We start from the raw sequence: 27,113 nt of genomic DNA on the forward strand, positions 1-27,113 counted from the left end.
ACGCACAAAGAACTCACGGTTTGCGAAGCGGATTCGCGGCTGTGTCGGCTGCGACAGTTCGTTGCTTGTGGACAGAATTCAAACATTGTTCTTGATGTTAATGTGTTGAAAAAAATATTGATTTACAGCCTGGTGTTCAACAGCGCGACATGAAACACAACCTGTGTACTCCGTCATGAATGGGTTTCTTCTCCCGTCGTCCTTACGGCCTTCATAAACAAAGGGCACTTTATTGATTCTTGCCTTTGACTGTGGATAATCATTACGAGGACACAAAACCTGGTTCTGTGATTGAATGGGTAAAGCCTTCAGAGATGCACCGAACTGCCCACTTCAGACCTTCATAAAGCTCTGTTGATCAAACCCACAGTACAAACACTCTTTGCCTTGCTTTCACATAACTTATCACAGTTGCTGCGACGAAGAAACTCAAGGTCAAAACACAGATTAATTCATGCTCGGCCACTTAACTCTCTTGACATGTGTCTTCTGACAAACGTGTTACACCTCATCCCTCGTTTACTTTGTCTCCAGTACGTACAAACAATAAAGAATAATGATTTATCAATGCAGCTAACAGCCTCCTCCAATATCCCCACTCCCACTTTTAATTATAGATGAACAAATAAATTGCTGAAATGAAATGAAATCTGATGTTATTTTGGACTGAGTCATATCGCCGAATCTGTACGCGGTTATTACTTCCACCTACTGCGCCACTTTCTGTTCAAATAAGGCGTCATTTGCAGAAATGTTTCCATCGACGGAGCTTTTATTGAGTTTTGCATCTGACATTAATCAAACTATGTGGATGATGGATGGACAAAAGCTTCGTCCCGACACAAATGGAGGCGGATCACTGATACAGTCAGTTTACTGCGGAAAATCTGTGTTGCCAATTGTTTTACACTGATGAAAAATACTTCCTACCATCAAATTAAACTTGACTATTCAAAACTGCAGCGACTGGAAAGAGGAGATGTGTGATCAGAGATATCAGGAGACACACTGATAGCATTGCTTCATTCAGGTGGAGGAAGTACTCATATTTTACTTAAGTAAGTTAGTAACACATCAGTGTAGAAAACACTAATTACTAATGCACGTGTAAGCACAAAGGTTGCACTATTGATCCCAATATAATCAAACTGCAACATGACGAAGCGTCAATATACATTTATAAATGTGTGAAAAGGATGATTAATGTGATGTTATAAGACCCTGAAAAAACCACCCAGGTGTTTTCACATTTCAGCTCAGGTTGAACTTCAGTGGAGCTTTTACGAAGTTATAAACTGAACTCAAGGTGGAGCTGCGCCGTCCCAACAGGTGCAGCCGACTGATAAAAAGGGTCAAAGAGATGTCGATCAATTACAGTCTGCGTGCACGCAGGCGTTCCTCTAAAGACGTCTCATTAGTGGAAGTGGGAAAAACCAAACCGGCGTGTGTGTGTGAACCGTGAGTGTGTGTCGTCTCTAATCTCTGCTGCTCTGGTTGTTGATTATTGGACGATGGTTTAGTTTTACGTTTGTACAACCGATGTGCGGTCAGGAGTAAATGATCTGAACCCTCTCGCCTTCTAAAAACCAAGACGGCTGATCCGCAAATCAACGGGTGACGTCACAGCGGGTTTACACTCCAGAACATTCCCCTCATACATTCATCTGTATATAACAGATGTTAGAATAGTTACATAGTGAGCACTAAATCAAGAAGTCTTTTGGATGATCGTCCTTGTGTATCGTCACTGACAGGGTGTATCTTATTTGATTGGTTATCAGAACATGATGTACTTTATCGTCCCCATGGGGAAATTTGTCCCCGACTCAAGCGCTGCTCAGAAAAACTCCTCCAAGTTACGGTAAAATAAACGACATTAAGCTCAACAGCACCAGCTGTACATTGCACAACATTGCACGTACATAACATATATTGCACACACCCCATGATAAATAAAGAAACATCATGAGACTGTTACACAACCCCTTCAGCCTCGGGCAGCTTTAAAAGTTTGATAAAGGTCGGCACAAATTAATCTTTAAAATCACTGAGTATCCAGTCGGGGACGGAGAGATCATACTCTGTGTGGAGGAGGTGTGATGGGCTCGCCTGAGAACAGACTCGCATAGCTCTGTAAAGAAACGTGTACATGCCGCGGACATGAATAGAACGTAGAAGGACACACATTGTGCATCTTATTGCAAAAAAAACTGCTTTAAAAGGCCATAAATCCAAAACAATGCATCATATTTTATGAGATCGTCCAATCTTTCGAGTGTAAAATCTTGATCTTAAAAAGTAACTGTAACGCTGTAAACTTAATGGAGTCAAAGTTACAGATATTTCGCTCTGAATGTAATTGACTAGCGGTATCAAATAAACTAAAGGAATCACTAAAGTTTAATGTAAGTGCTTCAAAATTTAATAAAATGAACTTTACACTTGGACGTTATGGCTCAGTTATATCCGCACCGAGAGCTCCCAAAGAAAAGGTGAATAAAACAGTCTTGGCGCTAAAAACACAACCTGAAAAAATATTTGAACTGTTGGATTGTCAAATATTTTATCAGAGAGAGTCATAAAAAAAAAGGTAGGGACTCACTGATATCAATTAAAAGCGGGCGTGCGCAGATGTTTTCCTGAAATTCCAATAACTCAACCTCTCATAGGACCGATGGAAGCTTTTAGTGGAATTGAAACATAAAAATTTACATAAGGATGTAACTCATAGATCACGTAATACACACAGTACATGACACACACCACTGCTTCCTTTGAGATGGGTTTAAATGCAGGGAACTATTTTCACCTTGTACGTCATATGATTGGTGATGGATTCTTATTCTTCCTAAAAGCCATATTTACTGTTTGTATGTCAAAAGTGTGTCGCGCAGCATCGAGCATCTCCGGTCGCATGTTGAGGTGGAAGTGACGCCTGCCATGTCTCAATATTTCTCCCAGCGGGCGATCGTTTCACTACATAACAGCACTTTCTCAAAACAACGCTGACATTTAAAAAAAAAAGATGGCAAATTGCTACATTTACATATCTCGTTCAGCCAAAGTGCTTTTGCAGTGTTTTTGCTGCTCGTTTACTCCCAGCGAGCCGCCACACGAGGTGCGCGCCCGGCCGTCGGTTAGTTCAGGGCCTTCAGCGTCTCGCTCGGAGACGCTCGCTTGGTGGAGGCGGGGACTGAACTGCCGACCATATGATCAGTGAAAAAAAACCCGCTCTACCACCTGAGTCACAGTCGCCACACATGCTTGTTAACCACATTACGCACAGGAGCAATTTCCTCTCCCAGCATCCACACAGTGGCGTGGAGGCAGTCCTGTTTGGCAGATGACAGTGTCAACAGCAGGCAGGTTTAACAGAAACAAATACAGTATTGTGAACAGCTCCTTAATAACCAGTGACTCATTTTTTATTTATACAGCTTTATAGTTTTTGAAATGTGAATTGCTTGACTTCTGACAGCGCTAGGCAAACCGTTTCCCTTTATATAACTCCCTCGGTGCGCAGGCAGACACAAACGGCTTCCTTCTTCTCATTTAGTCAAAGGCATTTCTCCAAATCCACCGTGAAAACTCAACACACAGTGTATAGATCATTTTTAGCTTAACATACACAATAGCACAGGGTGAAATAACAGTCTGCCAAAGTAAACACATACCAACTAAACAAAATACTTTGTTGGCTGGGTGCTATGAAAAGGGAATAGTCCTATAGCATTCAGAAGTTTCCTTATAGCCTTTTCAGATACAGTAAAAGTTTGTTGCCGGAGTAAAGATGTCCATCATCACGTCTCGCCCGAGCTGCGCAAAAAGACTTGTGTTGGACTTTTAGCTGAGAATTCAAATTGACAGTAGTCTGAGTTGATGGCCTGAGAAAAAGCAAACAAATTATACAAATGATGTAATAAATCAAATTTAAGCTGCAAGCAGCGATGAACGGGCCCTCGCAGTCCACGGGCGTCATGCATGCTGCCATCGGTGTGTGCCGCGTAGACGTATTCAGGACAACACCCTCAACATGTTTGAGCAATTTGGAGTAGATGGCAAATTGTATGCGGAAGTTATAATGAGTTGATGGTTTTATGGCGAAGCATCAAAATGGACCGCGCCACCAGGTGTGACGTAGGTGAAAGCTTTTCATAAGTTTTGTCCACAGATGCTACCCGAAAAGTTTGTTGCAAATCAGTCAAATAAGCCTAGGAGGAGTTGGAAAAAGTACGTTTATAATTTTTTCACAGAGCCTTAGTGGCTGATGTGGAAGTAGTCCATTGAGTTTCATCTCATTCAGATAGACCAATAGATAGACCAGCAAAATATACAGGAAGTTGTTATTTAATAACTTGAGTATTGTTTGGAATATCAAAATTCTTTTAATAACTTTTTCTCAGGAGAGTCCACAGATGCTGTGTGCAAAGTTTCATGCAAATCTGTGAAATCTCCTGGGAGGAGTTCGAAAAAGTAGGTTTACGACATTTTGCAAATTTGTGGAAAAAAACAAAGGTGAAAATGGGCGTGGCCTATATGACGAGATTCAGCACAATTCAGTGAACGCGTGGATATACGTTTTTTGAATGTGCGACAAAGTTTATGAGTTTTAAGCCAAAACGCACTTTCCTTGATTATAGCGCCACCTAGAGGTGGAAATTGAGGACAACAATAGATTCTTAAATTTTTCGGCAGGTGTGACGTATGGTCCAAGTTTGGTGAGTTTTGGGGCATGTTCAGGCAGTGAAAAATGCGAAAATTTGGAACAAAGAAAAAAAAATAAAGAATCATTTGAAAAACAATAGGGACGTCGCAAGTCGAGACCTGCTCAGGCCCTAATAACAACATTCACACAGGTATTCCAGGTGAGCTAGGCTAATGTTTACAATAGTTTTTGGGCTAAGCTAACATCATGCTAAACACTTAACCCAGACCTTCAGCCTGTGTGCACTCAGCCTCCACAAGCAGCGCCAGGAGCCCAAATTCAGTCACTCGACCCAGACAGACATTTTTCCCATGAGCTTACATTTTGAAAGACGTATTGAAGCTGTACAACACTGGAAACATGTTTTTTTTTAGCCCCACAATCCCCTGCAAAATGTTGGGATGTCTAAGAAGAGCCGCACATTAAATTGTTTTATTCCCATCCAAGTTAGCGGAGGGCTCAAAATAGAAGTTAGCCGGCGGTTGTTTTTAATGCAACGGGCCTCACACTGCAGAAGCACGAGGAGGTTTCTGCTGATTTCACACCCAGGAAGTGTCTTTTTGGATTCATGCACCACTGAGCAACTTTCACAGGAATGAACAGGACTCCTCCTCCGACACTGTATCCAGATTTCCCTTGAATGGCTCCATGTTGTGCCCCCTCGATGTACACATGCTAATATTGATATTCCTCTCTTCTGAATCTTGGCAGCAGCAATGCATACTTATTTTTCAGGCTGGATATCACAACTATTGAAAAAAACATCAGCAACACCAACACAGTCGAGCCTGCACTTCTTCATCAAGACCCGCAGAGCAGATTAGCACCACCAACACACAGAAAAAACATTCCATTCACCATTTCTGCAAATGCTGAATACTCCATCAAGGTCAACAGGACCCAGTGCTCCCAACAAATCAATAGTCGTCCTACAGCATAATGAGGGCAGTAACTGGTTGACTGTTGATGCAAGATAATTAGGTTTTCAGCCGTGTCGTAAAGGAAGATACAGTGTTGCCATTTGCAGTTCTTTCAACAAGCAAGTGGAATCAAAGTTTCGAGGTCCTGATTTAAGTTGCTTGATCGCCTTTTGTCTCTTATCTAGACTTTGAAACAGCCCGAACAAAACACCATCTTTTTAAATTGCAATTATTCTGTAAGAGTATTGGAGGTTGGAAATTAAATGCTTCCTAGCAGAGGCTGTGGGCGACTCATTCACTGGGTAAGAGCTCGAGTGTAAACGCTGACGGAGAGGCACAACACGAAGCTAAAACAGGGAGTTTGTCTACATGAGCTCTCTTCTCATATCTATAAATGCCGCACAGCCCTGTTTCCTCTGAACTTTTTATGGGCAGGTGAAGATGAATAAATGGATAAACAAATGGGGCTTTCGGGGAGATATTTCAAAATGAAATCAGAGTACAAGAGATCCCATCTGTTCTTCAAATGAAACTGGAGAAATAACTTTACAGGCAGGTATTAGGTAACATTTACATAAGCACTACATTATCAGTCAAGTATTGCATCTTCTCAACAATCTGTAATATCATACATAATTAAATTAGATCTGGCTGTGAAGCTTCCTCTTCTCAAATACGTGATGGAACAACGTCCCTGATATCCAAACAGACACTTCGTTGTAGGAATAATATGCACTCAAGCATGCACAAAGTACGTGCACGGTGCACTTACCCACCCACCCTACCGCTGCTCTACATATTAAAATGGATGTACAGCGGCACATATGTATGCCCTGTCACACAGATCACAGCGGGGACCAGTCACTCGGAAAGGCGGCCACAAGAGTTCATCTAAACGACACTGCAAGATGGAATATTCCAGAGCAATCTCTGGCTAACAGCTAAGGTAGAAAGATGTACTTTTCACCTCGCTTTGGGCTTTTATTTTCCTGCCTGCAGCAGGAAACACGTGATGCTTATGTTCCGTGCATTTGTGTGGTATGTACTTTCTGTTGTTGATGTCAGAGTATTGAAGGTTTATCGACTCGCGCCTCTCATGCATTCATGTGTTTATGTTTGTGGGCTTTTCACGTGTGTGTGTGAGTGTGTGAGTGTGTGTAATTGGGTGTGCATGTATGGACGTGATGTCAGCGTGGAACATACTTTAGTGTTGTGTGTTGTTTGTGCACTGAGGTGTGAGAGTGGTTGTGTGTATGTGTTTGTCTGTTTGTCTACAATAGAAAGCAGAGGAGTGAGATGCTCCCGATGCTCCCGTGCAGCCCTCAGCTCACACTTGCCCGAGGCTAAGTGGATACAGTAAGGAGCTCCAAGAAACCCAGTGCAGCTCCAGAAAAACAACAAGATGTATTCCTTTTAGGAATGTTGAGCAGGGCTGGGTTTGATGCTCATGAAGGTCGAGAAGAGAAGAGAAGAGAAGAGAAGAGAAGAGGAAAAAGCGATTGATACCATGTTGCTCTCCTCCATCCAGCCAGGAAAGGCTCGCTGTTCATACCAGAGGCTTTCATTCCGTCATTAGTCTCTATCAGCGCCCGTCTGTTAGTGTTAGCGCGTGTCAGAGAGCCATCTTTCTCTCCCTCCCTGGTTTGATGATGGAGAGGTAATTTCAGCTTTATGACGGTGTGACTCTAATGATGTGGACGGGGGGGCTGAGAGCATGTGAGGGCGGGAAGCGGGTGAAAAATGCTTTGTGTATTTCTGAGCGAGCACGTAGAAAAAAAAAAAAATTCCCCACATCTGTGCCAATTTCACTGCGCGGATCTGCTCACGTATGAGCGAGTGTTGTGCGGAAACGAGCGGGACGGGGTCCAACTTCTACCACTGTCCCCACCGCTGAATGGTCTGTTAATGGAGAGTAATGAGGGAGCACTTTCACGGCAGATGTGCCCTCCCTGCAACTGCGTTCTACCCCGAGACGGTAAAACTGACCCAAGCGAGACATTAGCCGGCAAAGCAGCCGCTCCCTGCCGCTCGGACGTGAGCTCTGCATGCGTAGCGGCGACTCGAACGGTACGTTCGCAAAGTTCGCCTCTCACGCCGCCGCGCCCCAGGAAGTAAGAGTAAGTATCATTCCGACATAGCACCTAGAGCCACATTAAATGACAAAAGCCCAGGCGGTGTCAGCCAGGCCCCAAATCTGTTCGAGGGGCCATCTTCTTCACTGGAGTGTGAAATTATTTTAGCTCTCTGCTCATTATAGGATTTTAAAATGCATTATAGTTAGGGCTTTTATGGTGTGCCGCGGCATTAATTCAATTTGCCCCATTCACGCTTTCTTATTATCATGCTCAGTTCAAGCTACAGGGGGAGGAAGCTGCTGAGCAGTGCTCCCCGGCCTTATCTCTAAAGGATATAAACTACACTACCCAGCTCAATCAGAGCCAGCTCGGACTGCTCCATCCATTCATCCACTTTTCCTCCGTCTCCCCCTCTTCTTCTTTTCTCCAAATGCTGCTTCCTGTGGCGACCCCCATCTCTCTTTCCATCCTCCATCCCTTTCTCCATTTTCCCTCTGAGTTGGTGATTGATGGGGGTTGTCCTCGGAGCCCTTTTCGATATCTTTTCCATAGAAATACGTATATAGGCAAACAAACACGAGCACACACACACAGCACGGGGGGGGAGAGAGCAGCCAACACACACACACACAGACCAGAGCCAGGCAGAAGCAACAGAAGGAGCCCACAGGTTTAATAAGAAAACAAGCCACAGTGTATGGGTGAGACAGCATTAATCTATCACTGGAACCAGAACTTGGGTCTGTGTTTGTTTAGTACGATGGGGAGAGGGAGGCACTCTGGGAACACCCTATCACTGTCTGTTGTTGTGCACAGGTACAATAATGTGTTGCACATTGCAAATGTATTCCTGCGGAAATACAGCAGTTTATTATGGAGCAGCAGCGCGAACGTGGACCGGAGCTCTGACAACGTAAACACTGCACCCTCGCACGACTGCACACCGACAAAACATCGAATCAACATGGTTCGTCTATTGTCTGTGCAGCACACACACACACACACACACACACACACACGTGCATTAAGGATGCCACACACTCCACTAGTCACATGCATTAAACTGTAACTCAGCATGTGACTGCAGCCTGGCTTATTGGTAATGGGGGAAGAGGAAGGGAGGATGAGGATAAAGTCCTCATTTAGATGTCTAATCCAGTGAGCAGTCTGTCCTGTGTGGACCATCATCGGCCGTCATTAACAGCAGGCCAGCAAGATTAAACAAGATCAATGTTTATCACCCACTGTGCTCGAGAGAAACCAAGTGTTAAACTCCCCAAACTCATCACGATTTATAATAATATCTGCCATCGGAGCCGCGCTAACAACGGAAATCTCTGATTATATTTCACATATGTAGTAAAGATTGATATTAATCAACTTTAATGCCCCAAATCAGCGATAACGTTCACAAATTCACATTGGATGAACATGAGCTCATAGTAATATTTTTAAAGAGTAATGCTCCATCAGTGGGATTTAAATATATGGCGATATCGCACTCAATCCAAATATTAAGACAGGCTGAGCGACTCATCTGTAACTTTCAGCACATGATTATTCACAGTGCTAACCGAACATTTAGGGACAGATCCTCAATTTAGTGCTTGACAGACGCGAGCCATTTCTCAGTCAGAGATATCCATCAAAACCAAGTTAACGCACATTCAAACAATTAATTATTGAAATGACTCGATTAAACAGCGGCTGTGGTGTCGGGGCAGAAAGGGCAGCAGTAATTACGAGTCGATAACTTTGTGAAAAATGACGCGCAAAACTGTGACCACAGTCTAAAGAGCAAATATGCAGCTCGCAGAAAACTCACGAATTCCTCACTCTCCATATGCTCATCTTTAGAAATCTGTTGCATATTTTATCTTATTCATTTTAGTGTGGAGTAAAAGGAGTTATAAGGCTGAACTTCAAGGTCTTGATCCTCACATGTGTTGCAGTGGTGCGTGTCTGCGTTTCCCAAGGCTGGCACCACTAACGACACAGCAGCATCCCCATCCCATCCCTTCTCAGCACATCATAAGACTGTAGAGACCATATGGTCTGATTAGTCCACAGAATTAAGCCCTACGCTGTCGAGGCGGCGAGGATAATAAAAAGAAAGCCATGCACGTTCACTAGTTCCACTGAGAACAGACACAAATTGGTGGCTGGAACACAGTTAGAGGAGGGAGGAAAAAAAAGAAAAGAAACTCTCCACACGCTCCACATGCACACGAGCCAAGTTTGGAACGGACATAACAGAAACGGCCCAATACATCTGGGAAGAACATAACAATAGCATTCAATAGTCCGTCCAAGACGGATCACAAAGCTAGAACAAAAAAACGGTCCTTTGTTCTGTTTGGATCCTGTGTTTGCTTATCTCTCTATATATCTGCCGCTGTCTCACACACGAACACACTCAAAGTCACATTTGAAATCATCCATATAACAGCCTGTGCAGCCCGAGCTCTCTCCTGGATACTCATCAGCCCTGAGAGGCACTACATTTTCTCTGCATCAAAGACACCTGCCATTGTAATCATCTATCCTCCCGGCTGTGATGGACTTGTAGACTTTTTAGTCCCCCTGTTTCCTGGAATTGATTAAATAACTGAACCATGAGATGGACATCATCTTCAAACACATTTTCTAATCTCGGCCGCAATTCCCTCGCCTTTCTCCGTAGTCTTTTTGATCATCAGTCGGCCCAAAATGCGAAAGAAAAAGTATTTTTCTTCATTCTAACATGGCTTTTAGCATGGCAGTCATTTTCATCTTTTCAACAAAAGCCGCACTCGCGCTGTGCAAATTGGTGTCGCACAATTACTGCAATTTGTGCAATTTGTGCACTTTACTCTAAAGCAAAGTTCATGGCGTGTCAAAACATCTCACTGGGCAACTTAGCCAGCCATGAGATCTTTTCCCTGCATAAAAAATATCCATGTTCACAGTTCGTTCAGCAAAGCTTTCGAACTCGTCTGCGTCCCGTGTGTTTATCAGTGCCTCCTTTGGCCACCGAGAGCCAAACTGCAACTACTGTTATGCTCAGTTAATTGGACCTTTGGGTACAAAAGGTTGAGAAATTCAAGACCAAATAGATAAATAAGCACAAGCATTGAATTCCCATGACGTATCCCGGCACTAGCTCCAATTTTCCCCTGCTCATTCTCTCCTACAGGCGGGCTTGTCTGAAAGGCTGATTCATTAGAGTGCTTCAGGACAGTTCTATCAGCCTTTCAGCTCAATCACACACCTACCTCTCCCCCCAGTTTGTAAACTATCAGCAACAGTCTGTCACAGCCTATTCTGCGACATATAAATTGTTGTTTAGAGTGATGTTTTGTGACTGCGAGCAAAACAGCTCCTGGTTAATCAATAGCGCAAAATCAATTCAGCTCCCAGGAGAAAACGCCAGAGAAAGGCTAGCGAGCATGAAAAGGTGGAGCCAAGACAAAAGTTTCAAATGGACGATGAAGATGGCAGGTACGGAGGGGGCATTCAGCCAGGGAAATGATCGTCCGCTGTGTTAATTACAAATCATTACAAATGTAGAGAAATCACAGTTAACACAACGGCCAAAAAAAACTAAATGACATTCACAAAAACACTCAAACTGTTGTCTCCTCCAACGCTGGTGTCACCAAAGCATGAGGGTTAGATTTAATAAAACAAAAGCGTCTCCGGTGGCGATAAGCTCCGTGTACACTGCGCAAGTAAAGCTCATTTATCACACAGGTAGACACCAGGTTGCACGGAGGCAATCTGGGATTCTGTGCCATTGGAGGTCAGCGAGACATTTACCTGACAGCGCCTGCCTCCGTGCAATGTCTGGAGTTGACAATGTCTGTGGTAATGGGCATCAATAATGCAGACCCTTGGCCAGATAAAAACTCCCTGTCGCCATGAGTGTCCTCGCAGCACTGTGCCTCATGCGGCACTCACATCACCCGATGCATCACCTCGCACTAAAAACTTGCACAATTTATGTGGGTCGAGTGCTTGAGCTTTCTGCTCTAATGAGATGTGCTTTGCTTATGTAAACAGAAAGACGGTCGTAAAGCATATCAAGTCGCTCACTCCACGTCTTTGTCTCCTCGTGTTTTTTTCATATCTCATCCTGATCTGACATCAGGACACGAACGCCTTCTCTTCCTCTTTCCTCGAGTTGTTTTGGTAGAAGGGATTTGCCCGATTTGATCTGGCGTCAGGGTCGATGCTGACCTTATTAAGGAAATGAGACGCGACCGATTCACATTAAAAGCAGTTGCTCTTATTCTCATTATAATGTCATCATGATAACATGTGGTGTTTCTGCTATCCGTTATAATCATTTAGTCACGGCAGACCACCAACTCAGTTTTTTAGTGAGACAGAAATACCTGAAATGCCCTCTCAAAGGAAAAGGGGACAGCGTCGGTCACTTCAGGAAATGTCAAATCGCAGCAAAGTAACAGAGTCCACTAGCTGTTGTAGGAGTTAGTCAGAAAGTGTGACTTGTGACGAGGTCAGGCTGGTCAAAATATCAAAGCATCAGACATTTATACATTATTCCCTATCAACAAGAGCAGGGGAAGGTGATCGTGTCAAAAGAGTAATACGATATCACAATTTCATGGGAATCACGATCACAAATCTCAATTTTGAAATGTAAACAAAAACAAGCGTCTCATCAGCCAAGCTAATTCACATTGCGTGGTTTATTATGCTCCCAAGAGGGCACTTTAGCACATGTTTTTGCTCCCAAGAGGGCACTTTAGCGCGTGTTTTTGCTCCCAAGAGGGCAGTTTATCATGTTTTAACCAGCCAAGGGGGCAGTTTAGTGTGTTTTGCCAACCAAGAGGGCACTTTAGCGCGTGTTTTGGCTCCCAAGAGGGCACTTTAGCATGTGTTTTGGCTCCCAAGAGGGCATTTAGCACACGATTTGGTTCCCAAGAGGGCATTAAGCACATGTTTTGGTTCCCAGGAGGGCACTTTAGCACATGTTTTGGCTCCCAAGAGGGCACTTTAGCACACGATTTGGTTCCCAAGAGGGCATTTAGCACACGATTTGGTTCCCAAGAGGGCATTAAGCACATGTTTTGGTTCCCAGGAGGGCACTTTAGCACATGTTTTGGCTCCCAAGAGGGCATTTAGCACACGATTTGGTTCCCAGGAGGGCACTTTAGCACATGTTTTGGCTCCCAAGAGGGCATTTAGCACACGATTTGGTTCCCAAGAGGGCATTTAGCACACGATTTGGTTCCCAAGAGGGCATTAAGCACATGTTTTGGTTCCCAGGAGGGCACTTTAGCACATGTTTTGGCTCCCAAGAGGGCATTTAGCACACGATTTGGTTCCCAGGAGGGCACTTTAGCGCGTTTTTCAACAATTGGCCCCCCCCCTTGTGCACATCACTGCTGCGTTCTCTAACTAAACTTTGGTTTCCCCAGTAAACACACCAACCTCTTGGGATTCCTTCCCGGTCTGCTGCTGGTCCACTCAGGGGAACTCATACCAGGCAAGGCAGAGCAGACAAACCAGACTGATACAGCTGGAGAGGTCATGGAGCTTACCGGGGAAACTGAAGTTCATAACCTGCTGTTTCAGCTTCACTGCTTGCCGTTTGATTTACAAACCAATAGCAAGAAAAACCCAGATAAAACCCATTATTACTGTCTCATTTTGTGGTGTGATTAAACAGTGAATCCATTGTTCCTTCCCTCCCTCTGTTTGTGCAGCAGACGCGAGTATAACATCCGTGAACAGACACTCGCTCGTGGATGCGAGTCCCGACAATTTTATTTCACCTTCTCCCGTTGAAAAAAACAAGCTTTCACCGTATGAAAACGATGGAAGAAAAGCCAATCAGGTGCAGAGTAGGAGAAGTCCTGCAATTAAAGCAGTGGGATCCTTAATAACACTTGAGCCAAATGAAGTACTTCCTCCAATCAGCATCGCCATCTAGCTGGTGGCTCCATCTCTCTGTTGGTTTGTGCATATACTCTGAGATCTGCTAGTCACGGAGGTTATGTAAAATTTGGAAACAGAAGAAAGAGAAGATTAAATACCACGAACAGCAGATTGTGGACGCCTTTAAGTGTTTAACCGGTTTACAGGGCACCTATAAATGATCCTCGACTTACGACAGTGACGAACATCTTATTTTGTCTAATTGGAAGTGGACCTCAGTGGTCAAGACGGTCAGCAATCGAATCGGGAGACAACGCGCAGTATTCTGTCTTTCTATCTCTCTATCTTTTGCTTTCTCTCTTCATGCCGCTGCAAAAGGGCAGATCATACTTTTCTCCTCATCTTCCCCGCATTTGCCCTACAAACAATCTTCAGACAAATATGAGCGCACATTGCCCTTTTCACAGCACAACTATATTTTTCCCGCCCCCCCGCTGCCCTGCAGCCATCCACTCTGAACTACAGGCGAGAGTACATGCACACCTCATTCCCCTCCTACCACCCCAATAGTTTCTCACTTCTGCCCTCTAACCATCTGACAATTATGTTTCACCAAGCTGACCTCATCTGCAGTATATAACTGCCTGCCTCTGATCTGGCTGCCCTTTACTTATCTTCAGTAAAGCTTATAGGCATGCAGGAAAAAAAAAACAATCTCACACCGCCACGTTTTTTTTACACACCACCTCCATCTTTTTTGTAGCTCCATCCGTCCCCGTCTCTCTCTCAGTCCTCATCGGGTTTCTCACCTTTGCCTCACTTAACCTTTTTGATCTTAAAGCCACGCTCTCTGACCGAGCCCTGCGGCCTCACAGCTTGTCCTGACCTTTCTGTGTCCCTGAAAGTACCGTCCTGCATCAGAGGACAACAAAAAGAAATGAAATTGTTTTCTGATTTGTTCACTGATGAGAATTTCCTGTGCATTTGACCACATGAAGCGACAGTAACATCCACAGGTCGCACCTTTTTTAAATACTTGCAACTCAAGAGTTTTCCTTAAAAAAGCATTTTCCATCCCTGACCAGTTGATTCGGTACATTGCGTCTTAGATCTCGACCCGAACGAGAGGCTCCTAATCTTCATAGTGTACGCCACAAGCCAGCACATTAAGCCCTTTACTTGGTTGGACAACAAAGCAGCTCTGGAAGGGGACATCGGGGGGAAGAACTATCGGACCTCGTCAGTTCAAAGTCCTCCACCGACCGCGACCGCATTTCTCAAATGCTAGATTAGCGAAAATACACCCGCCGGTAAATCCCAAATGTACCGGATGCCACTTTGGGCGCTGAACAACTTCTGGGACCCCATTTTTTTTAAATCCCTCTCTCGCATGCATGTGGTTAAACGCTGAACCACGAACTTGTCACTGCCAGTTAACTGCATAATTTCTTAATTAATCAAAATCAACACAGTCACCTTCATTTGTTCATTTGAGAGATGACGACGTCTGAAATTAGAAACAGTCAGGTATTCAGTGGATGGTTCATACAACCTGGTCCTCCTTTATATGATGAGAAGAAATCATATGCTTGAATTCAACTTTTACTTTCTTTAGTTTGTTTTAATTCTCATGAAATGTGTGTTTGTCTACATTTTACATTAATTGACATTAGCTCCCAGATATGATGTCAAGGCTCTGCGTTGCATCTGCGTCTCAAAAGCAGAACATCTGTTCTTCAGCAGCCACGTTAATAAGATAGTTGTCTCACCAACTTTCTGCATTTTTATGAGCATTAACGCACATATGGAGCTGGGTTAGATCAAGCAACAGATGTTGTGTAGCTGTGCTTTAATGTGACCAGCGTTTGATGCTCCTGACCCTCTCTGTCACTCATTTTAAATGCTAATGTAGCCATCTCGCAGCAGCCTCGTCCACAATTTGTAAAGAATAAATTCCAACCGCAAATTGCCTCCCATATTTCACCAAACACAGCTGCCATGTGACAATATAACGATATACGTCCTGTGTGAATTGGCATGTCTGTGATTTAGGGTTGTATTTCTTTAAAAAAAAAAGCCGTCTGACAGTAAAACTAAGCAGAAATTTGATCGCAGCTCATAATTCTGATGGGGGGGCCGCTGCAGTCTTCATGTCAAGGTGTCCTTGGGCAAGATACTGAACCCCAAATCGCTCCCGGCAACTCTCCCATCGGCGTGTGAGCGCGTATGAATGGTTATTGCTCCTGGTGAGCAGGTGGCACGTCACATGGTAGAGTCGTGCATGAATGTGTGTGTGAATCGGCGAATGCTGACTTGTGTTGTGAAGCACCTTGAGTGTTCAGTAAGACGAGAAAAAGAGCTGTGTAAACGCAGTCCATCCAACATTTAATGCGTCAACATACAAAAGCTGTTTTGTAAGATCGGCTGCATTGACAGAGAAGGGTGACTGAGAACAACAAAAGGTTGTCGTATTACAGCCACAAAGCATCTTTAACTCGCACGTGTATTTTTGCTTGTTACTCGTGCAGAACGACGGAAAAACCAACTATCAACTATTCTAATAATGTGGCTGCTGAAGATAAACAGATGCTTCGCTTCTAATAAGTTGTACGGAGCCTTGACATCATGTCCAGGAGATAATAATCAGTAAACACAGACTTAATTTATCCTGTGCAAATATGGGATAAGACACTAAATTGGAAGATTTTGAAAAACACCCTTTCGTACACCCACTAACATCTGGCTTCTGTGAGAAAGGGTACAATCGGCGTTCATATTAGTAGGTCGAGTGACTCTGCCGAAGTCAGGGGTGTTTATTGGCTCCAGCCCTGATTAGCAGTGATGATAACGACATAACACTCGGTAGGAAACGCTCATTTTCACTCTTCCAGCCGCGACGCGCGCTGAAGTCGGAGACGTTGACGTGTCGCCGGTTTTCATCCGTCTCCGTTCAAGCGGCACTTGAACATCACTCAGTCTGTGTTCGCTTTGAAAGAGAGGTTGAACGAAAAGATATCAAAAATTAACCAGCGTAACATTGGCACCTCCGCGTCGCTTTCCACGGTTCCCTGTTTTTCTGTGATGTCGAATGATACCCGCCTGAAAAAACAAAGAAAGGCAAACTCATCTCCTGGCAATGGGGGGGAAAGAAACGGCCTGTTCTTGGTGTAAAATGGTGATAGTTTGACTCTGCCTTTATACTGAAATTACTCCATATCCATATGCTTTATGTTTATTGAAAAATATCTGTTTTACATGCAAAGAGGAGCTACTTTTCTTCCTCTCGCCGCTCTTGTTCTCTCCGCTTAATCCCATCTTTGAAAATTGTGGCAAACACACTCCCCTTCCCTCCTACATGGCACCAGATACATGCTAAGACTGTAGAAGAGACGACTGCAGGGATGTAGTTTAGACACATTCATTTGATATCTGAGAGACCACAGAGAAGAAATCAAGTGCTGCAGGCATGTTGCAGCTTCACAGCACGTCGACAGAAACAACCCATCTCAGAATCTCTGCTGCAGGGTATCTGAAGGACAATCACAACATTTACCACAGGCCGAGACTGATAAACAAACAGATTTACACAATTAGACTCGCGCATGTTAAAGGAAAGCAGTTTGTGTGTGCGCACACGCGACCACAAGCCGGCTCGCAATCACGCAAAAAATAATGCGTAATCACCACAGGCATTTGTGTTGTTTTTTCTTTTTTCACTAAATTGAATAAATGCAGACAGCTTTTTATGAAATTGTTTTCTACTTAAACAAACAGCCCCACAGTCACAAATTACAAACAAAAATGAGATCGGGACTCTTCTCAATTCATTTCACATCACAAGGGGGAATATGCAAATATAATGGAGGGGGGGGGGGAACGAGTATGAAAAGGGGGAAATTGGATTAAAGACAGCGTGAGGCGAGATGCTGACTATGAGGCAGAGATGGGAAGAGGGAGGAGGACAGCGAGAGGAGAGCAGAGAAGAGGTGATTACCATGAGCTGAATGCCACCCTGCCCACAGATACCTAACAGAGAGGGAGAAGCCACTCCAGTATCCTCCTCCCCACCACCATCACCATCACCACCACTCCAACTCACAAAGCACTGCACCACTTGTTCAATACTCCTTCGAACACGTCAAATACCATTAACAGATTCCCTACTCAGGTGCAAAGAAAAAGATTCTTCGGGCGGGACGACCGCAAGCCAAAAAAAAGAAAAAACAATCCCCAACAATACAAATCTAAACTGACGTCCTCTGTGGGCCGGCGAAAATCCTTTACAGGAAGAGCTGTAGAGGTCCCTCACTGCCTCTCTCCTCAAAACAACACCACATAACCAGTTTCTGTGAGTCATGAGTCATGGCCTACTTCCATTGCTTTTACCTTCTTTTTTTATTTCCCCCCCTTATACTGTTGGTTTGATACACAGAGGCTACGTCGGAAAAAATCATTGTTTTCTCCAGGGATTTTTTTGGTGCACCGAATATAGTTTAGAAGGTAAATATTTCCCAAACATTAGCAGGAAGATCTAGTCAAGGAGAGAGAAGGGGGGGGGGGATGCTTTCATGGGCCCCCCCTGAGCAGGAAAACACACTCCTCTGGGCAAACAAGGTGATACTACTAACTCGGATGCATCGGAGTGGGAGGAGGACGCGTCTAAAGCTCGTCAGGAGGCCTTGAGAAATCCCGTCTCAGATTTATGCGTATTATGAGCCGAGAACACGCACAGCTATCTAAAATTAGTCCGCGGAATTGAACAACCTCATTTTTCTTGTTACATAAAAAAGAAAGTTTCGAGCGAGGTGTAATTAAGGGAAATTAAGCGAGAACGTTTGTTGTGTTTGCGCAACAGAGAAAGTAATTCCTAACTTTGGGGGGGGGAAAGTAATTAAAGAGTAAAAGCGGCGCGATGAATCACGGCGCGAGTGATATTTATATACGTAATATAAGAATATTAGTGCAGAAATGAGCAAGACTGATTAAACAATGTCACTGTTCACACTGCGCAGCCACACGTGGAGCTGCGCCGCCGCCGCCGCCGCCGGTACATGAAACGATCGCGAGCGCATCAGATCTGGGAATCAGCAGCATATTTATTTTAAGCGACCACATTTTGTTGTTTGTGTGCCTGTACATCACTTTTATAAATGGATCCTGACAAATTATGCGTTCCCGGGGTAAAATGTGTGCAAACGGCTGTGGCACCACACTCTGTCCTGATAACAAAAACATTCTGATGGCATAATTAGCACATTACAACCTTTATTATTCAAATCAAACCTTTTAACACTGTTTTTTTAGGGGGGTTTTTTTTCTACTAATACAACTAGACTACAAAGAAGTCTCAGTGTTCAAACATGTCACGTCTCGGAGCGATAGAAGGGGGGCAGAGGATGAGTTTTTGGTGAGCACATTTTCTTTCAGGTAAGTGTGTCAATAAGGACGGGCCCCACGCTGAGAGTAATCCAGCACCGCTGTGAGTCTGCGACGCGCCAGAATAATTTATCGGAGATATCTCCGCGTCGAAAAAGACTTTTTAATCTCCGTTTGAACAGCACAAATAACAGCTCTTCTGATGGCTCTAATAATCACGACGCCGTGCTCTCAGCAAACTTATTAACATAAGAAAGCCTCGCGCCAGTGTGATTAGCATTCCGTGTCCAAATGAGTGACTTAATGAGCACGTTTACCACACAGCTTTTTGGCAAAATCCGCATTCGCCGGCTAATAAAGCGTCAGCACACCAAACACGTGTGTGTTCTTGGAGTCATACAGGAGAGCAAACATTGAGCGGTGATGGACAGCGAAGAGAAAACTGCTCATAGAGGGAAACATTTACATTCAGGCCTCAACGAGACGGCTTCATAGTAATGGAGGTGATAGTAGCTGTGATAAAAGCATTTGGGAGGCGGCAGAATGAGAAGAGGATCTTCAGGACTGGAACATCTAGGTTGGGGTGGACAAAATGAAAGGGAGACAGAACAATTCAACAGAACACCTACAACGATGCCGCCAAGGAAGCTTCCTGTTCTGCTCCAGCAGCACAGGCAGTGCTGCAGCTCTGCAGCGCTCGCTCAGAGGCGTTATTTCAACTCCGCTTCTCGCTTTTGAGGACTTGGTTTTGTCATGCTGTTTTGTGTCAGGGTATACCCATTATTTTGTCCAGCCCTTTGTACGTGAATTGTGTCGTAAAGATTATGCAGGCTGGCACCGAACGCTGCTGACTCGAATATTTCTTTGAACTGCGGGGAAGGCTGCTGCCTGACGGTGTTTTCTGTTTGACATTCAGCAGGTGACTGTCAGCAGCACGGACGGCTCTGTGCTACAGAGAGTTCACCGCGGTAAAGTAAGTGAAGACGATGCAACTCATGGGGCCTTATTAAAACTGTTGTTACCGCACCTGGGGTCAGTTTTAGTATGACCGGGCTGTCTCACACTTGCATACAAACAAACAGGCGCACACACAAAGCATCTCAATCATTTCTCCCTCCTTTATCTGTGAGGCAGACAGGCGGGATTGTTCCAACGCCCGAGCAAACCCACACTGCAGTGGCAGGAATTCAGGTGAGAGATTTCGCCGAATCTCTAAAAAATATATTTTAAATAACATCTGAAACAGACCTCCTTCACTCAGAAAGACGCGTACGCAGGGATTGGGAACGAGACAGGAAGAAGAAAGGCCTGTCCGCCCAGACTCCTGTCAGGATTCTGTCTGGGAAGCTGCAGTCGCAGGATAAAGGACACGCCATGCCTTTGATCAGGAGAGGAGAGTTTCACAGGTGAGGGAGGCAAAATGGAGGAAGGTATCTGAATATCTGTCAGGCTCGAGCAGCTTAATTCTACCACGCATCTGTGAGAAGAAAGTGGGAATTCTGACTAGTTTTGTTCCCTCTGAAGAAGAAAAAAAAACACTCTCCAATGCAGGAATGTGTCCCAATCAGGCTGCAATTACAATCTAGAACATGCTGTGCAATGTAACAGCAGCAGGCGCATCCAGAATGAAAACAGTGAGCGACGTTTCCTGCACGATGTGCAGCTCAATTACAAAGCAAATCATTTTTCATCCTCAGGTTTTTTTGTTTGGTTGTTGTTGTTCTTTTTTAAGCTTCAAATCAAAAAATTTCAGAGGCACAAAACGAGAAAAAAAAACTCAAGAGCGACTCGTACGCTCGAGTTTCACCTATCCTCCAAGAATTTGAGAGGTTGACTGACTGTGGCGGTGCCACTTCAAATCCCTGGGACTAGAGAGTGAATGAGAGGAGGATTAGAGGGGTAATGCCAGCAGATGAGACAGAGAGAGAGAGGGGAGGGGGAGAGAGGGAGGGAGGGAGAGGGTCAAAGTGGTTTGCCACTCTGCAAGGATTAGCTGTGAAAACAACTTCGCAGTCGCAAACTATGTCAATCACAGGCATGATGTCGACCGGCTCACAGTGGCGTTTCCTCCTCTCTCCGCTTCAGATCTGAAACATCCCGTGATGTCTGACACGAAGCCTGAACGCCGCTCGTGTTTCAGGTGTGCGGATGTGCAGATGATAACGAGGCACACCTGTGGAACGAGTCCTGTGATGCTGCAGCTGCACTGACGAGCCTCATATGGACACGATGCACATGATGGATTCGTCAGGCCTGTCGACGGGGCTCCGCTGGTGAAGAGTGAGGTGTCCAGATGGCAGCACAGTTTGAACATGTGCATGCAATGTGGAGCACACCATTAAAATAGGGCACCACCACTACAATGCAAATCATTCCCAGGGGGGGAGGGAGGGGGAGGGAGGGAGGAGGGTGGAGGGGAGGAGGGGGGGTTTCATGACTTCACTTAAGTGCAGATTAATGGAGGAATGTTCTACACACCTCGTTTATCCTGAATCTTAACAGAGAGCTCCACAGCAGGCTCTGTCTCCCTGTCCAGCCTCCTGGTGATGGTGATATCTCCACTGTCGCGCCCCACGCTCACCGGAGAGCTCTCTGACTCCGGGTAGATCAGCTCGTAGGCGGCTGACTGAAACCTGGTGGGACTCAGGCTCGTTATGACCGAGCCGATGCTGGCATCTTCAGACACGTTGAGGGACACCACAGTGCCAGGGTCCAGTAGAGCCCTCGGCCAGCGTCCTGCCCTCCCTGACCCCGATAACTCGGCAGGACGCGTCGCCCACCGCTGTGGCGCAATAGTCACCACTACACCTTTACTGGTCAGAGGGGGCCACCCGTGGTCTCTGGCAAAAACATGGAATTTGACTTTAGATGGGAGCCCCAGGAGGGAGTCAACCAGCAGAACTTCGCCCGTTTTCGGGACAACATAGAAGCTGCCGTTTTTGGGGATGGAGATGTATGTTAACTCCGCGTTGTTGCCGCTGTCCGCGTCGACAGCCTCCAGCCTGTACACCACGCTGCGGAGAGCCGTGGTGTCATCTAAAGTTATGTGAACGGTGTCTGCACTGCGAAAAGTCGGCTGGTGGTCGTTGGTGTCCAGAACGTCCACTTTCACCGACGCCACCTCGAAGGCGGCCGCCGCCGACCCGCAGGTCCGGCAGCACAGAGCCACGCTCAGCAGGTATTCTGAGCGAGCCTCCCGGTCCAACACCCGGGAAGTTTTTAGCAGCAGATTCCCCCGCTTGTGGTGGGCGAAGGCGCGGAAATCTTCGCTGCCGTTCCCGTACAGGTTGAAGTGCATCCCGGAGACCGGGCACCATTTTTGCGCGTTGATGCGCCGCACCGGAACGCTCAGTCCGTTCACTTTGGAACCCGCCGGGGAGTTCTCAAAAACATGCCCGTGAAAGAAAGGCAGGCGCCGCTGTGTTTGATATCCCGCAGCCGGCGTCAGAAGGCAGCATAACAAAAAACACCAAATCATGTTGGTGGTAAGTTACGTCCCTCCGAGCGCGCAGAAAACCATTAAAAAAGACAATAAAAGCACTTGAGAAACATTCCCTTCATGGTGATCCACGACACGATCCTCGCAGGAGACCCCTGTGAACTTAGAGCTGTTTCATCCCGGGAGGTCCGTCTCTTGGCTCCATGCAGCACGGCTGCGTGCGGGCAGTCCACAGCGCTGCAGGCTGTTGGATGTGTTCGTACCCAGCGTTCAGCACCAGAGCACCGGACAGCGCCAAGCGCGGGGGCGTGGCGGCGCGCGGGGACGGAGCTCTTCGGTGAACCCCACCCTGTGAGATGGTCAGGAGGGTCCTCGCCTCGCAGCCAGCTCTCCACGGCGGATCAGCCTGTGCGCGCACGGCTAGAGCCTCCCCCCAGCTGTGTGACGGGGTCTGCCACAAATCCGCTCTCAGCGTAAAGAAGTGGTGACAGAGAGGAAAGCACTCATCCCTCCAGTCCGCGACCAAGTCGACTGAACACATATGCTGCTTCTCCCACCGACGCGCTGTCTGGAAACCAACCAGGACTTCCACTGAGGCATTAACAGCTGCCTTGCTCAAGATCACTCACACGGCACCGCTCTCATCTCCTCTCTGAGGAATCGAACCCTCGACCCCTCTGAGCACAGACCCTCTCTGAACTCCAGGCTCCTGCAGCCACACGTCCACACAAAAACAACGTTTAAATCACAGCTCGGAGAAACTACAAAACACCGAGAAACGCTTCAATATAAATGCAAATTCTGGATCTGAGCTGTTAAACTGTGTAAACATGATGATTTAAGACAGCTCCGCGCACCTCTGCAGCCGGTGTTACGTGCACACACGACCAGAGTTCAAATTAACATTGTCACCATGATTGCTCTCCCTCGCCTGTTCCCACTCTGCTGAGCACCCCGAGCACTCTAAACCTAATCTGTGGGTGGCTACTGCTAATTCCCACAGCTCCAATTCCCCCCCTCGCCACCCCGTACGTGACAAGTCAGAGGACTAAACATTACATCGAGGGCTCGGAATTGTCAAAAAGATACGGAAATAATGGATGAGAGAGCTCTGCTGTACGCTCCTTTTGAGTCCCGTCTCCCATATCATGCCAGCCTTCACCTGAGACGTGCACGGATCAATATTCATATGCTTTAGGGTGTGTGTGAGTGTGTGTGAGTGTGTGTGTGTGTGTGTGTGGTGTTATGCTGGACGTGTAATTCAATGCCACGCAATGCTTCTGCGCTCATACATCTGTATTCAGTTTGAAAATTCATCAAAGCACCCGCGGAAAGATCCTTATCAATTTGAAACCACAATCCATCACTGCAATTTTATCCGAATCCTTTCTCTGCAGTAAACTGTTCCTTTTTTTTTTTTTTTTTTTCAGGCAATAACTCCGGTAACTGGCAGCGAGCCCCTCTAGACAATTTGGGAATCGCAGCCTGCAGCTGAGAGCACAGAGCTCATATTGGTTGATCGCTGTATTCTTTTTTTTTTACATGGCACGAGCTGTGGGCAGTGTCACCAGGACACACCAATCTCACTGGTGTGTTTTACAATCTGTGACACGAGGGAGGAGGAGGAGGAGGAGGAGGAGGAGGAGGGGAAAGGCGTTTCAAAGATACGTGCACCAGAATGACCTCGGAGAGGATTTATGACAGGGAGGCTTTTGGTTGGTAAATTACCTCAAGCGACGTCGGTGGTTTTGTCACTTAAGGTGAATCTGTGACGTCTAAAAAACACGACAGCGTCTGAGCGAGAGGACCCTCCGCTCCTCTTCTTCTTCTTCTTCTTCTTCTTCTTCTCCCCCGCTCTGTAACTTCTCTTTGAACTTCCCTAAGTGCTTCATGAATACAAATCAAATCCTGTCTTTTATCATGTTGTCTCACATGGGCAAAAATTTGCCGTGACTGCCAGCATGGGAGATAGCTGGTAGCAGAGGCTAATTCAATCACAGGGGCCCGGGCCAGAGTGCGAGGGATGGTTGACTGGAGGGTTGCAGCACTTATCTGCTGAGATGAAACGCCAACATACACATCACATAAAAAAACAACAAAGCTGTAATGAATTTTTTAAAAAACGAAGAAGGAGGGGGGGGGGTTGGTGGTGAAAATCATGAAACAGTCTCATCATCCAGCTTCTCCAACTGATAACTGAAAGCTGCAGGGCACCGAAGAGAGAAATCACACTGCGGTACGCCGGCCGACGAACATTAGAAAGCTTGCATGCTTACTTAATGAATAATTGACCCGAATCCATTCCCCTTCAATCAAAACGGAGGCAGACGCAGCTTCTGAAGGCAAAGGTTGGAGCTCTGTGGCGTTTAAAGCCTTCTACCTTTGCTTGTGTGTCCCGCAGAGAGCAGGGGATGATGGGATTGTTGCAGGAGGGGGGGAGGAGGGAGCTCCCATAATGTAACTTCCATGTTCTGCAAATGGACAATTGTCTGTGATTCTTCCTGTAAACACACACGGGGAAGAAAAAAAACAAACAGGGAATGATGGAAAGCAGCGCTGAGAGGATCCGGCACTGACGTCGCTTAACAGGCAGTTTATGGCGCGGAGAAAGTGGCGTGTTTTTATAAAATGTTAAAAATAGACGGTTCATCAGAAGACGGTGACTTAAGCAGGAAGGTTTTATTATGACAGGGCGAGTTAAAGTGGATGACTAAGCATCCGGCTCTCTGGTTTTTTCCCCCCCATTCGTCTGCGAACACCGTTTTTCTTTATCCCTCTCGTAGGGTTTGTGGAAGACCTACTCGACTCGTTCCCCCCGGAAGGAGCTGCAAAGAGCCATTTTCTGGAAACCGCCATGACACCTCCCGCTCGTCGTCGTACGTCTGCTGGGCCCCCCCGAGGACGTTTTCCCCCCTCGTCAGAACCTGCAGGCAAAAAGCAGTAAGAGGAGCTGGATAAATATAAAGACACTTCCCTCTTGTGTTAGGTACGACTAATTAGATTTGATCTGTGATCCCCTCCAGGCTCACACCACCCACTGCAGTGTTCAAGCTGTAGAAACCATAACTGTTTATTAATAAGGATATTAATTACGGTGCATCGTGTGCAGCCAGGTTCAGACTCCACCTTCGCTGATAATAAAGCAGCGGAGGCACCATCAGGCTCTGATAAGGTCAGCGACGGAGGAGCGAAGCAAACGAAAAACCAAACTTTCTCATTACCGAGCCGCCTCTTGACTCAGAAATGCCACATCTCACGTAGGTTTGACTTCCGTTCATCGGGAGACTCGGCACGTAAAATAAAAATGAGAACAACAGCATCCACTTTGAGGGAGAGAGCCTAAAAATAATTGAATGATTAATGCATGGCCTGTTGTTTTTGATAGAAAGACAAAAAGAAACAAAACAAAATAAAAGCACAACTTCAGGGCCACATCCTGTCTGGTTCCAGCTGCGCTGTGATTGGTGGAGCCCGGGGTTGCCTCGGTGATTAGCTCACCCAGAAGATGATCATTGATTTGAACAGTATCTAGTTTTTTGTGGGTTTTTTTTAGCCCCGAACAATCCTGCTTCCTATCAGCACACGAAAATAAAAAGACACAGGAGACGGTCATTGAAAAATAAAAGAAAATGAATATTAGCACAGCTCGGTGCTCCGCGCACTTCGGCCGACCGAGAGATGAGATTTTTGTACGAGGCTTGCGATGATGATCTCTATGAAACGAGTGAATATTACCTCGGATGCAGGATGAAAACTCCTCAAACTCCCCTTTCTCTCAGTTAATTATCCCGGCGAGCTCCGGCAATTAGGCAGGTTTCACATTACACGACCAGTTCAAGGCTACGAACTAATAGTGTAGATTTAATAATGTGCTATTTATGAGGCTGGGAGGATTCAGAGGGGGAAAGAAGCACTGAAGGCTTTACGGTCATTTCTCTTCATCGCGGTGGTCCTGCAGCATCTCACGTATGATTTACGCGTGAGCCTTAAACAAAGAAGAACTCCATCATCATCAACGGTGAAACCAACTGGATCTTCATCACCTGGTCCTCCTCAGCCTCCATCTTTCTTTTTGCAGAACTGTCAGCGGTGATGACTCAGTACCAGAGGGACCGAAATAGATCCGTTATATCCTCGTCTGTCTCAAAAACACTCATTTTTCTTTTTATTCTTTGAGCTCTTTTACCAGAGCACCCCATTTAAGTGGCCTCTTAATAAAAGCGGCTCTAAACCGGCCTTATTCTCATACATCATACAGCAGAGGTCTGTTATCCGGGCCCAGTGTGCGCCCGCCGTTCATCACCGCCATCGTCCGCGGTGGAAGGGCTTTAAGCAGGGAGGACGGGAGTTGTTTTCCAGCAGGATCCAATCATTTAAAGAATAATGAGGAGGATTTAACCGGCTCCCGGGAACATACATCTCACCTCGCCGCTGCCTCTGAGAGTTTGGTTTTTCAAAATAAAAGCCAACATTACTAAATAGGCTGCTGGCCAAGACTAACAGAAGCGATTTGTTTGATTAATCTCAATCGGTCTTCACAACAAGAGTCGCCTCATTTCTTGCTAAACTGAGCAGGTCTGAACGTAACTCCTGAACTGCATTCAGTTATTTATAGAGACGATGATTCCTCCGTGAAGAAGAAACTGTGAACAGGAAGAAACCTCGAGCAGGACCAGAGAGAGAGAGGGAGGGGGAGACAGGGGAGAGGGGGA

The 27,113-nt window shown here is 45.9% G+C and overlaps 1 protein-coding gene across 1 annotated transcript in view; it reads right to left on the bottom strand.

Annotated features, from left to right (window-relative positions):
• Positions 1 to 23,090, bottom strand: part of LOC115587154 (neural-cadherin-like) — a 102,538-nt gene extending 79,448 nt beyond the window's left edge. Inside the window, exon 1 of the mRNA XM_030426813.1 lies at positions 21,441 to 23,090. Within this exon, the coding sequence (XP_030282673.1) occupies positions 21,441 to 22,440 (1,000 nt within the window). The 5' untranslated portion in view covers positions 22,441 to 23,090. The remainder of the gene's footprint in view (positions 1 to 21,440) is intronic.
• Positions 23,091 to 27,113: the final 4,023 nt, after the last annotated feature.

The sequence above is a fragment of the Sparus aurata genome, chromosome 8 (assembly GCF_900880675.1).
Source record: "Sparus aurata chromosome 8, fSpaAur1.1, whole genome shotgun sequence".
In the NCBI taxonomy this organism is placed as follows: domain Eukaryota; kingdom Metazoa; phylum Chordata; class Actinopteri; order Spariformes; family Sparidae; genus Sparus; species Sparus aurata.